The 13525-nt window shown below is 45.6% G+C and overlaps 1 protein-coding gene across 5 annotated transcripts in view; it reads left to right on the plus strand.

The window, feature by feature from the left end:
- FLI1 (Fli-1 proto-oncogene, ETS transcription factor) overlaps positions 1-13525 on the plus strand; it is a 121801-nt gene that overhangs the window by 81528 nt on the left and 26748 nt on the right. For all 5 annotated transcript variants that reach the window (XM_033097768.1, XM_033097765.1, XM_033097767.1 and 2 more), the window contains 2 exons: positions 1793-1996; positions 10133-10198. In XM_033097768.1, the coding sequence (XP_032953659.1) occupies positions 1793-1996; positions 10133-10198 (270 nt within the window). The remainder of the gene's footprint in view (positions 1-1792; positions 1997-10132; positions 10199-13525) is intronic.

The following is a 13525-nucleotide window of genomic DNA, read 5'->3' on the forward strand; positions in this document are numbered from 1 at the left end:
ATTGGAACCCCAGCTCAGAATGGGACTTACAGTTGAGCTAAGTACTTAACCTTTCAAGACTCCACTTCCCATCTATAAAATGAAGATAAACGCCATTTTGCAGGATTTTCTTGATAAGTGAAAAATAGGACACGTGGAGCAGCTGGCACACGGTAGGCACCCAAAATCTGGACAATTACTAGTTGCCGGGTGCTGGGTTATGGTATGACCGTCAGCAGCAGCCTGTGAACTGTAACTCCAGATTTTCCTCTCCTCATCCTCCTCTTTTGCCAGCCCCTCTGCCTTCAGCACAAATACAGCAACCACTCCACGAATGGGCCACTGACGGGCACTTTACCACCCTGATTTAAGTGGACGCAGCCCCTGCCACCCTGATTCTCACATATAAAAACCAAGGAGAAATGGAGAACCCATACCACACAAGGGCAACCAGCAGAAGCGCTGAGTAAAAGCACAGGGGAATCACCTCTGGCAGCCCAGCTGCAGGCTGTGAGGGAGACAACAGAACTTTGCTTCTTTCCGCTTGGCCACTCCTAATGGTTCTAACCTGGTTCCTAATTTTTCCGAGAGCCTTCACAGACTCTTAGCAGGAGAGTGTGAGGTGGTTGAGAGGTAGCACAGATATTCCTACCAAGTAAATATGCCAATGAAACAGGCTCAGGAGAAGCTGGGGCTGACAGCTGACATATAATGTCCAAATTTTCTCTCCTCCTCCAGGAAGCCGTCCATGACTTCCCAAATTCACACTGTTAACCTCCACTTATGATTGCTTCAACTGCCACCACAAAATCTATTGCCTAATTATGTGCTTTCCTACCTGAATGTCTGATGTGGATAGGTCATTTATGAGGCTAAGAGCCATGTTGTTTTCATCTATGATGAGCATGTTTAAAGTGTTTACTGGATTCGCTAACAATTGGTTGCCAAGGAAAGGAAAGAGATGGCCTCCAGAACATGATAAATGATAAGGTAGAATACCTCTACCTACTGTGGAACATGCTGGACTCCTCACCAGCACTTGCAGTGCACACATTCCCTCTCATACACCTATCTACCTGGGTGAGAAGGAGTTTTGAGGGTCCTAAGAGGATGTGGCCTCAGGCCTTACATTTTTTATGTTCCCTCAAGGGCTAAAGGTTTTCTCTCTGACAGCATTTCATCTTTGGGGATTTAAATATCTTAAAAACTTTTGGAGAATGAACACAGCTGTCTCCAAAAGGAGAAAACCCAGGCTGGATTCATGTTAAGGACTTAACACCACTGAGTTTTCTATCTGTACAGATGGACTTGCAGGAAAAGTGTGTACAGATGTGTACATCTCTCTCTCCATCTGAGAGATCCATTTTCTTCTGTGAAATCATCAATGTTCTCAAGATACAGATGGTTTCCCTTTCCAGAGACTTTGGTCCCTGGGTCTGTGGAACTGTGTTTATTTTCATTTTCATGCCACCATTTCTCAGGCAAAGGTTTCAGTTGCCTTCTGAAAGCTTTAAAGAGAGTGTTCTGTCAGGCCCGTAGTGAGGCAGCTAAGAGGCTCCCCGGAGTGCTAAATGGTTCAGGCAGTGACAGATGCCATGGAGCCAGATGGGGGTGCTGGGAGGACCATCTGGGAGGGAACCCACTTTCCCAATGTAGTTCCAGGGAGAGGGAGAGAGGAAAAGAGACGGGAGAGAAGAGAGACACAGAGGGAAAGGAAGGAGGGAGGGAGGAAGACAGAGAGAGGCTCTCCAGCCTTCATGAAGTGGAGGGAGCCTCACCTGCAGCCCTTGCTAACGGGTCTTTTCCCCTGCAGACCCCACGCTGTGGACGCAGGAGCACGTGCGGCAGTGGCTGGAGTGGGCGATAAAGGAGTATGGCTTGATGGAGATCGACACAGCCTTTTTCCAGAACATGGATGGCAAGGAACTGTGTAAAATGAACAAAGAAGACTTCCTCCGAGCCACCTCCCTCTACAACACAGAAGTGCTGTTGTCACACCTCAATTACCTCAGGGAAAGTAAGTGCCCTCTCTGTTTCTGGGCAGTGAAACCCTCTGTGGTATAGCCCAAGTCCCCAGGGCTGGGAGAGAGCTCTGCAAGGCTCATTGCCGACAAAGACTAGCTTCCCATGGAGCCAATCCGGGAAAAGAAATTGGGTCCCCTGCCATCAGTTTATGTTGGGCGTACGCTGCAAGAGCTGTAGGTTTGGGCCTGTAAAGTTACCGAGGTCCTGTGGGGTTCCACAGAGCCTGCAAGGGGGCTGAGTCAGTCCCATAGTGTCAAGGGAAGTCAAGTGAAGAACGGAGAAGTAGGAGGGTGCTGTGGTCCACAGAGTCTGCCAGAGACCGGTCACACATTTCCCATGGGGACCCTTTCCCAGAAACTGCTTTGTCCTGTCATTGTAAATAGATGGGTGCCCTGGCTGAAATTTCCCTGAGGAATGATTTAGCGTTCCTTCAGTAAATCTAGATTCATGGATTTAGGATTTAAGATTTTCAAAATTTACACATTAGCTTCCTCTTATTCCTGGGGTCACCCTGATACCTCCTACCCCACCCTTACGGCTGCTACCTACGCACCTTTCTTAGCTAAACAGGGAAAGTAGCAGATGCTACAGGTCCGTTAGGATCTGTTGCAAGCTTTCTCCTGGCACAGTGAAAAGGAGAAGACCTTTGGAAAGGGACAGTTTATGAAAGAGCGTGCACAGTTGTCCAAAGGATTTCTCCAGTATAAGGGTTCTCTAGCACCAAACAACCAACAATTTTATTTGGTGTAAAACATACACAGAGATAGGAACAGAATTCTTTCAGGGCCGCTAATAACCTCGGCCTTAATTCGTCACCAGAAATCCAGGCCAGGTGATATATCAATGGCCACAAGTATTGAAGGATGATTCTGTGGCCAGAAAAGATGAAACTAAGATTTGGGAGTTAAAGCAACAGGAAAACTGATGTGGACTCATCGTACGCGAGCGCTTTCCAATAGTCAGCCAAAGATAGGCACAGCCTCAGGACGCAGCGTTTGCTGTCAGGGGCGAAGGCTGCTGGGATTCTTAAAGAAGTTAAGCTTCAGAAGGAAGAAGTTGCATGATTTTAAAGCCCCTTGAAAGCTGAGGTCCTGGGGCAATGCCTATGGGCCACTTTTCCTGATCTCCTGGGCTCTGGGTTAGTTAGTTCTTCATTTGCCCTCCGTTATTCAGTGGGTCTTCAACTCGCTATTTGTGTAACCGTCTGTGTGGGGTGGGGGCATACACACACTGGCTTTGAAAATTAAAAATTTAAAAAATGCCTTCAGAAGTTTCCACCGGTGCCTCTGGGCTCTTTGGTCACCTCTCCAAGGCGTCTGGTAACCAGTGGGAGAGTGCGGATGAGGCAGTATATATTAACACCAGGGCAATTACCTCATGTCTGAGTCTTGTTGCAACATGAGGTCAGCCCAAGAAACAACCATTGCAAAAGAGGGGGCAATTTTCCACCCAGTGTTTCTGAGCTTTGGAGAATTCGCATTTTCGAACAATCTGTACTTCTCAGCCTTTAAGTATTTATAGAATTTTCTTTTTTAAATAGAATCTTTGAGTAGAGTTTTATAATAATGCTAGACGGGCAGGGCAGGGGGTAGCAGTGGGCACGAGAAAGAGAGACCAGCAAAGCAAAAACACTGGCCGAGTCTGCCTTTCTGTTTCTCCTGGTATCACGTAGCAGGAGGTCCAGACATCACTGGCTCCCTTTCTTCCTTTGTGGGACAAGCGATGGATAGCTGCTGCATGGTCGGCATACTCAGAACATGGAAAGGGTTTAATAATTTGGGGCTCCATGGCAGATGCCCTTGTTGGAGAAATGTTCCAGCACATTCTGACCTGATGCGGGGAAAGCCCATTCATGCCATGTGATCCCCAAGGGCCTGTGTTCTGGCAGGTCATCAACAACCCAAGTCCCCACTAGGACTTCCTATCACAGAAGAACCCAGGCCACAGAGCCTGCAGTAAGACCAACACCTGCTCAAAGGGCCCAGGACTTTGATAAAGTGGTCACTGAAAACCATTAAGGAGGATCTCTGTTGGAGGAGAGCAAATAATCAGGGCAAAGGAGTAAGCAGGTGGTGAAGAAGTGGCGATCAGAGAGTGTCGTATTGTGGGGGTACAGGTAGCAGGCAAGGAAAAGTGTGGGTGGCTTCTTTTGTTCTTCTTTCTTTTTAAGAATATTTGTAGATATTGAGGAAGATGCCCCTAATGAAAATTTTAAAAACGTGAAGTTTCCAGAAAGGAGATTATTAGTGGAGCAAATTTCCAGAGTTGAAAGAAGATGGAACAAAGCACATATAAGGATACGATGTTGAAACGGCTAAATAGACAGTGGCCTGTGCATTGATATGAAAACCACATCTGCCTGCAAAAGCAAAAATTAAAATGCTTGTATTAAGGTTCAAACACACTTGCCCCAGCATAGTATTGTAATAGTCTAGAGGCCTTTTGAGGAACCTACATTGAAAATGATCCGCTATCCTGGAAAACAGTTTGGATTCATGCTTCCTTCTAATTGGTGTCTACCTTCAGGTTCCCTCCTCCGGGACCCTGTGGCGTTGGGTGGTGGGAGGCCTGCTAAACGACTGCAGGAGGTCATATGCCTCGTGGCCGTCTGCTGCCTGGATTGCTGGGAACTCCCTAGTGTAGACCAGAGTGTCTTCAAACACTTTATTGTTTTTCCAGACCCACTTCCAGCGGATGTTTTGTGCTCAGGCAGGGAGGCCAGTGCTTTGGGGAAAGAGGTCGGGGTAGCTGAGCTGAGGAAGAGGGAAGGGGCGCTAATGCCTTGTGCTGTATCGCCTGTCCTTTTGTTGAGGAGCGGTATGGGGTTCAAACATTTCCATTTTGGCAAGAAATGGAAGGAAAACAGCTGAGCTTCTCCTCTACACAGATGGAGGAAGTACTACGGGGCTAAGGAAAGTCATCAGAGGAGAACTGGAGACCTGAGAACTTAGCTGTATGTCAGAAGGCTCCAGATTCATTGTGATTCTCTAGTGTCTGATCTTTCTGGATTTTAGCAGGAAAAAAAGGAAACCTTATAGGATAAGACGCTCTGGCATCACATTTACACTTTCACAAAAGGTGCATGAGTACTTATTCTGGTTGTCTGAGGGGGGAAGCTATACTTTCAATACCAAATTTTAAATTAAAAAGCGTATTTTTCCAGGGCAGAGAAGACATAGCAATGCCCCAAGCCCCTCTATACCCTGTCCGATGGCCTGGCATGTTAGCATTTATCCAGCCTGCCTGGAGGTGCTTGTTCTTCAGACCTTGGCTTTTCAGCTATTCCCGATGGAGTGGCCGTACCCTATACTGTCCCTCTGTGACATTGTCCAAACTTGAAATGGGAGCAGGACGGTGAGGGCTGGGCCTGAGGAGGAGGCGCACACAGTACTCAGGATGATTCCGGAGTCTCCTAGGGACACTAGGGCTCAGGTGTGCATCTCCCCAGGTGTCATTCACTGGACATGGACAGGATGCCCCCTTGTGGACACCACATGGGCATCTATGTATAATCCCCATTTTAAAGCCAAAGCTACTGAGGCCTGGAGTGCTTCAGAAATTTGTCTCAAAGGCATACGACCATTGGAGAGCAGCCTGATATCTAAGACCCAGGCTGAAACCAGGCTCACGGCCTCACCTGTCAGGGGAGATGACCGAATAGAGTGCCAGCTAACCTGCAGCACAGTTCCCTTTGCTACTTTAGAATTTGCCTCACTCCCCTGGGGCTTCCACGTTAAGAGCCAAGCCACTTTCCCCACAGCATTTTCTGTTTTTATTTGTACCAAGAGATAAATGCTTTCGGAAAACTTTCCTGTGGTCTCCTGGAATGAAGCAGATTAAGCCAAACCTATCACCGCACTAACCCTGTCCTCCTCTCTTCCCGGCGGCACCCCACACTCTGAACCTGACTGGCAGCCCTGCAGTATCTGTCTCAGGCACACCCCACTTGGCCGAGGCCATATTTACAGTCCGCGGGCTGCGGGAAATGAGATTTGGGCCGGACCTCAAACAAAGTGAGAGCTGTCCCAACTGGCAGTTCAGACTCAGGGCCACAGGGGGGAGTTTGGGGTTTCTGGGAGCCCAGAAGGTCCTGGGTGGGGCCCATCAGAGGCAGCAGGGAAAAGAGTCTTTTTTCATTGTACAAAAAGTTGGGTTTTACATGTACAACTGGGTCTGGCCTGTGAAAAAATACTAAGAAACTGTGTTTTTAAATAGCGGCGGCCCAAGCGAATGAAATATGTTGTGTGACAGGGAGACCACAGAGAAGGTATCTATCTTGATTCCCATTTTTAATTTAAACTAAATGAAAAACACATTTTGCGTCTTGTGGCATTCCCACCAGCAGCCTCAGATGGTCGGGCAAAGGTGATGGGTCCAGATCATTAAGCTGGTGAAGTATTATCCCTTCCAGGCCCAGATCTGACCAGGAAAGGAGAACAAGATCCCAGCGGAACAAAGGGCCAGGTTTCCCGGACGCAGTAGTCAGCTGGGCCTTACCTCCCTCCTCCCTCGGCCCTCCCCGCCCGAGCCATTGACACAGCACAGAGAAAGGGGAGAGAGACCCAGATTCTATGGGCTGACTGTCAGGGTGGGAGGTGGGAAAATTCTCTCTGAGGCAGGAGACAAAGGCTTTGGCACTGGGACACTGCTGTCTCCCCTACTCCAGGTGTCTGGGATGAAGAGCAGGTTAGGTGGGGACAATACAAAGCTGAAGAAAGCCCGATTGTTGGGCTCTACCCCACACCTGCAAAGCTTCACTCTGCTCATTTCCATCTTCTTTCAGATCCCAAATACGGTCTCCAGTGGTGGATGGACTCAAAAATGCAGATTTATTTTGTCCTTATGTTTTCACATTGGGAGGACCATTCCATTCTCTGCAGCAGCCACATGCTTTTCAGCGCCCCAAATAAATAGAAATACACATATATCTACATACATACACTAATACATAAGCAAAGAAGCAAATAAACATTTTAACTGAAGTGTAACATACAAAGAAGTGCAAAAATCATAAATGCACAACTGGAGGAATTATCACAAAGTGAATCCACTCACTCATATAAGCACCCCCAGGTCAAGGAACAGACTAGAAATTCCCTTGTGCCCCCTCTCTGTCACCACCCCTTCCTCCCCAAAGGTGACTATTGTGCTGACTTCCAACACCATAGGCGAGTGCTGTCTGTTTCTTAGATTTACCCTGGAGGCTGCAAGGTCCACTGGACCAGAATGGGACTCCGGCTTTGCATCCGGGCTTTCTGGCTGTGTGATCCTGGGCAAATTACTTGACTTCTCTGAATGTTGATTTCCTCAGCTGTGAAAGGGAATCACGTGCTACTGGCTTTACCCGGCTCATGTAAGGATTAAGTGAGAGAATAGATGTAAAGTGTCTGGCACGGTGAGCACTCCACGAGTGTTAGCTCCCTTCCCTCCTCATCTTAGCCCATTTACTCTGAAGAGGTGATATCCGGAAAGTATAGGCGCTCAGGGCACATTAGCCTCATGCAGAAGGAGCCTCAAAGCAGGAGAAAGCAATCCACAGCCACAGAGCAGGAGGCCAAGCTCCAGGGAGGATCTCCTCACCTCAGAGCAAGTCACCTTAAGAAAAGAGTGTGCTGTGCCACCCTCTGTAGCCTGAGGAACTAGGGAAGAATCAGTGAAGAGAAGGGACTCTTGGTCCCTTGGGAGGGAGGTCAGATGCCCCTAATCAGCCCCTCCTCGGGGAAGGCAGCCTTTCCTTGTAGGAGTGAAACTTGAACCACGAACAGTCTTCAGGGCAAAATCCTTTTCCTAGGTTACCATGAAATATGTATTTCATGCAAGCTTTGCAGAGGTCAAACAACCCTGGCTTTCTGGGAGTTTCCTGTGGAATTCACGTGTGCCCAAAGAAGAAGTTTCACCACGGGGGAAATTTAATAAATGTGGTTTATCTAAGCTTCGTGCTCTCAGCTAAATCTGCACTAATGACTCAGGCAGTGCTCCTCCAAGACCATCATTTTTCTTTATTTGCTCTAGCCGTGAGGTTTCAGCCTGAGGGAGAGAACATCAGGGGCAGAGAGGCAGACATTCTTGGTTACTCCTGAGACTTTTTCCTATTCCCTTGGAACATTTGGTTCCATTTCTTAACCTCCTTCCAGTCATGGAGGATTATTTCTTATTGCAGCAGAACCCGTTCATAACTCTAATTCCAGAGGGTAAGACCAATGCTGGGCAAGCTCTTTTATAAAGGGTTTATTGTGTGTAATTGTGGTGTCTGTGGGAGAACTGATATAAAAATAGTCATGATAATAGCTAGCATTTATTGAACACTTCTTACGAGCCAAGGTCTTTCGGGGCAATTTATACATATTATTTTATTCAATCCTCACAATGCCATATTAGGTGAGTGTTATTATTCGCCCACTTTATATATGAGGAGGCTCTGGCTTAGAGAGATTAGGTAAATTGATGGAGGTCACAAAGCTAGTAAGTGGTAAGAGGTGGGTCTAATTTTAAATTCTCATTTGTGTAACGACTATATTAAGACGAGGTTGTGCCAGCCTCACTTTGCCCATAATGTTTTTGAGAATGGAATAACCAAAGGCATCTGGTTCTTGGATGTGACGTCCATGTGACTGTCTCATTTCTAAAGTGGTATCTGCATAGCCACGCTTTGGCATCTAGCGGGCTCAATACCACCACCCACGCCCTCCTCTTTTTCGTCTGGAACTATTTCAGAGTTAGAAGTAACAGTCGCCCAAGCCAGAAGTCATAGGTTCTAGGCAGCTGGATGATTTTCATAAAATTCTCTCCCTCACGGTCTGGCTGGGAAGGGCACACATTTTCTTTGAGGCACACAACCAAACGCCCACAGCTGGGTGAGGCAGCAGCTCCATTCCTACATCCCTTCCACGACTTGAGACTAAAAATAAGAGTGTCTGACAGCCCATTCCCTGTTCCAAGCCCTGGCACCCCAGTCAGTCCACTCGTCCACGGGGAGCTGGGGAAAGGATTGTTTTGAAAGACTTTTTTAGCCTCAAACACTATGTCGAGCTTATCGTGTCCTTTGTAAGATCTGACCCCTAGCCCTGGTCTTGAAATCTTGAAAGCACTTCAGAGTTTCCCCAGGTGAATCTCAAGGAGAATCGCAAAAAAAAAAAAAAAAAAAAAAAAGCCTACACTTCACAAAATAAAACTCTTGAATTTGTTTGAAACTAAGAAACAAGACTAGTTTTAAGAAAGAAGGGAGACTTTTTTTAATATGCAACAACAAAAACACCTATCATGTCTTTAAAATTCCTGCACGAGTGCGCGATACAGACTAGGTCTGCATTAAAGTTTAATTTTAAAAGATGGTATATCAGCCCTCAGGGATGGCAGAAAAGTGTATTGTGTATGCTTCATGTTTAGCTGTGTTGTCTTAGACATATGCAAAAGGAGGCAAAAGTTACCACTTGGAGAACTACCATCTCCACCCTCTTCCCAACCCCTAAGTCCCCTCCCCCACCTGACTATCCAAGCTCCTCACCTACGCGTGAAGGGACTTGCACATAAACCCAGAGGCTAACATAGCAGGAAGGATTGTACTGTCTTCTCCAGGGCCTGGCAGACTGCGAGCTGCAGGTCAACTCTGGCCGACTCTGGCCCATGCACAAAACAAAACAAAAACAAAGAAGAATGTGGGACAGAAACCATATTTAGCCTGCAAAGACTGAAATAGTTACTATCTAGTCTTTAAGTTTGCCAGGTCAGCCCCTTCATTTTTATGATGAAGAAATCAAGGTCTAGACATATAAAGTCGCTTACGGGGTGTTAGTGGCAGAACTGGGACAGGCCCTGGTGTTCTGATTCCCTGTCCTGTGTTCCTGCCATGACATGGTATGAACCCCGAGAGCTTCTGAACCATAAATGGCTGCTGGGGAGAGCTTGTGGGTGTCTGACCCACAAACATTCTGTGCTAACTTACTGTGACCCTAACTCCAGGAAGCTAACCCCAAATGGATTACATTAACGTTTTCTTTCTCTCGGGGAGTTAGCTGTCCCTCATCCCGTCTCCCTGTCTGTTCCCCTCCTACTCCCTTCTCATTACATCTCCTGCTCTTGATCTCAGAAGAACATTTTGGTTATAACCTGCTTTTGCTTTGCCTTTCAGGTTCACTGTTGGCCTATAATACAACCTCCCACACAGACCAATCCCCACGACTGAGTGTCAAAGAAGGTGAGCCTGTATTTAGAATTTTCTTCAGTACCAGGCATGGCAAGTTCCACACTGTTAAGATGGGTCTGAGGGACCTCAGGTCCATGCACCAACTCTCTTGTTCCACTCAGCTTTTTTCTAACATATGAGACAAGAAGCCAAAGCTTATGCTGCTGGAGCCACTCCTTGCAAAACTATGACAAGGTTTTAAAATAGCTTGCAATAATATAAAGATATGGCTTAAAGTTTTTCCTCTATGAATGAAAATTTGTTGGCTTTAGAATGAAATGGATATTGTTTACTTTCAAAGCTGAAAGTTGGGTCTTCTCGTTGAAGATAATGAAATGAGGATTTCAGGGATTCTTACAATGCCACGTTTTAAAGGCTTTTTTGGTTTTATAACAAATTTTAGCAATTCCAAAGTGGTGATTTGGGGATTTGGTATAGTTGGTTTAGTTTGGTTGCGAGAGAAATAAAACAATCTCAGCAAATGATTTTTGCCAGTGAGGATTTTAGCAAATATTACAAGAGCGTTTCTCAGCATCTTTATTTATGAAACAACATTGTAAAGATTTATTGCTCTGGATACTGTGTTAGATTCTACGCATTTAAATAAGTGAATAATAGTTTAAGGGAGAAAAAATGTGGATAAAAATATCCATGCAAGGCAAAAGAAAAATTCCTCGGAGGATGGAAATTTTGTGTGGGGACTTGAAGAATGAATAGGAGTATGGCAGGCATTCTCTCTGCTTTGCTACTTTTTCTTTAATGCACACTTGCAGTAATATAGAATGAAGGCAGAAGTTTTCAGTATTGGTTCCATGTAGAATAGCACAGCATACTATTTTTAAGGAACATAGGGCTCTTCTACAGGAAGAAACTTCAAGACCATTTGGTTCAAAATTCTCATGGGTTATGGAGGAAACAGAGACCCAAAGAGCCTGGGGATCTTGGCCAAGGTCACACCTTTGATCACATAGGATTTTGTGTTTCCTGTTAATATTTTATAATCAGATGATGACCAAAAATTTAGTGGAGAAAATATACAACATGATGAATCGGATTGTAAACTTTTATGGTTTTCATTTGCTTCCTTCTCCCCTACCCTACCCCAGGCCAGTCTTATTTATGCTATTGTTTTCCTTTCCAAATCATATTTATTGAATTTTGCCATGAAAACTGAGTTATATTGATTCATTCTATAGTCCAAGCCACATTTTACTTGATGACCTATTACCATCATTTTGCGAATGTCTATAAGAGAGAAAATGTATTATGGTGACAGACAATACTCGATTGGAGGTCAGGGCACTTTGGGCTTACTTTGGGGAAAGCACTTCATCCCTTGAACTTGTTTCCTGTCAAATGAAGGGGCTGAACTAAATCAGTTTGAGTCAAGCCCAGACATTCGAGATCTTGGCTTCTAAGGTGATCACCTGGGAGCCATGGGGTGAGGGCTCTGCCTTTATTCAGAGCCAGTTTGCTTGATCTATTTCAGTCATGGAACTTCATTTCATTTGCAGATGAGACCCATTTCTTGGAAGGGAGGGAAGGAGGAAGGAAGGAAGGAAGGAAGGAAGGGAGGGAGGGAGGGAGGGAGGAAGGAAGGAAGGAAGGAAGGAAGGAAGGAAGGAAGGAAAGAAGGAAGGAAAGAAGGAAGGGAAGAAGGAAGAGAGGGAGGAAAGGAAGAAGAAAGGGAAAGAGAAAGGGAAGAAGAAAGGGAAGGAGGAAGGGAAGAAGGAAGAGAAGGAAGAAGGGAAGTAAAAAGCGAAGGAAGGAAAGACGGAAGGAAGGAAGAGAAGAAGGAAGGAAGGAAGGAAGGAGATCCTTGGAATTTCCTCCAGTTCCACAGGCTAAGGCCTGCTGACAATATTGGTATTAACTAATGAGACCCTGGGGCAGAGCCAATGAGAGAATTATTGATACTGGCTTTAAAATACAGATTTTAGTTTAGCAGCTAGTTAGTCTGAGTTGAACTGCATGAATAACCAACTCATTATTCCTCCTCTAGAGGCCTTAGCTTTTAGCCCTCTTCTCTACCTGCCATACTGCATTTCCTTCCCTTGGTCCTTTTGTGAAAACTGAGTGCATTTGTAAGGCCACCGGGCTTATTCAGGCATTGCAGAAGCAGCTCGTTCTAGTAACTGGGTAGCAACACCTCTTCTGCAGTGAATTAACTGTGGTATCCAGGCAAACACGCTGCCAGGACCTCATTCAGGTGGTGCCGGGCATTTATCTCCCAACATCGGCCCTGGCCTCTAGAGACGATTAAGGCTGAGCTTTGCAGGTGCATCTTTTGTCCCTAATAATGCTTTCCACTTGAGCTGTCTTGCTGCTCTGTAGCCTTCCCCTTGTGCGGTGGTCTGAATCTGTCTGAACCGCCATCAGCCACAAAACAAAGTACATTAGCAAGACAAAGCTAACCAAGCTTCTTTCTCTCTCCCTCCATTTCACCCTCCTCCCCACCTTGCTCTTTTCTGCTTTTCTCTAATCGCTACCTTTATTTCTTAAAATATTAATGGAAAAATAAAGAGCACACATCATGCAACCTTAGCTCCATCTTGTTTAAATAAGACACACACAGAGCCCCAAACAAACCCAGAGTTCATCTAAAGCACCAGAGCGTGTGTGTGTGTGTGTGTGTGTGTGTGTGTGTGTGTTTTACATAAGGCAGGTGCTGGCATCGAACACAAAGAAGTTGAAGAGATGATTCTATTAATGCTTCTTCAATGCACTTATCAAATTAGAATGCCTTTTGACTTTAACATGGCATAATCACCCTTCCAGCTTGTCTCTTGAAAATGATTGCACTTTCTAAAGGTTATTTGTGCTCAAGAAGTAAGACTGGTTTTTAAAAATTAATTTATAACAGTCTTTAAGCCCCTTTATATGAAATGTTCCGTGGTCAGAGATTGGACCCAGCTAGAACAGTTGCGCTCTCTCTACCTTTAGTTATCAAAGCTAATGCACTTAAATAAAATAGGTTGGAAGCAATTATTGTCCATTTGCAATATCAATCACAACTGTCCTCTATGTAGGATTCTGAAATGCCTCAGACACATTCACATTCTGTGTCTCTGCTTTTGAGCCTGACAGCATCCCTGGGAAGTAGACATGATTATCTCCATTTCGCAGACAGAAAAAGTGAGGCTCAGCGATATTAAGTGGCTGACTGAAGGGCACACAGCAATTCAACAGCAGAGCAAAGACTCAAACCCAGGTTGTAGGATTCAAAATCCCTTGCTTCAGCAGTTCGCCCCGACAAATACAGCCTTACTCTTCTAGCTGATTTTTCATGAAAACAATACCTGACCTAAGTGTAGTTTGGGCAGATTTGAATTTTTTCCC

This window comes from Rhinolophus ferrumequinum, chromosome 25, assembly GCF_004115265.2.
Source record: "Rhinolophus ferrumequinum isolate MPI-CBG mRhiFer1 chromosome 25, mRhiFer1_v1.p, whole genome shotgun sequence".
Taxonomy (NCBI): Eukaryota; Metazoa; Chordata; class Mammalia; order Chiroptera; family Rhinolophidae; genus Rhinolophus; species Rhinolophus ferrumequinum.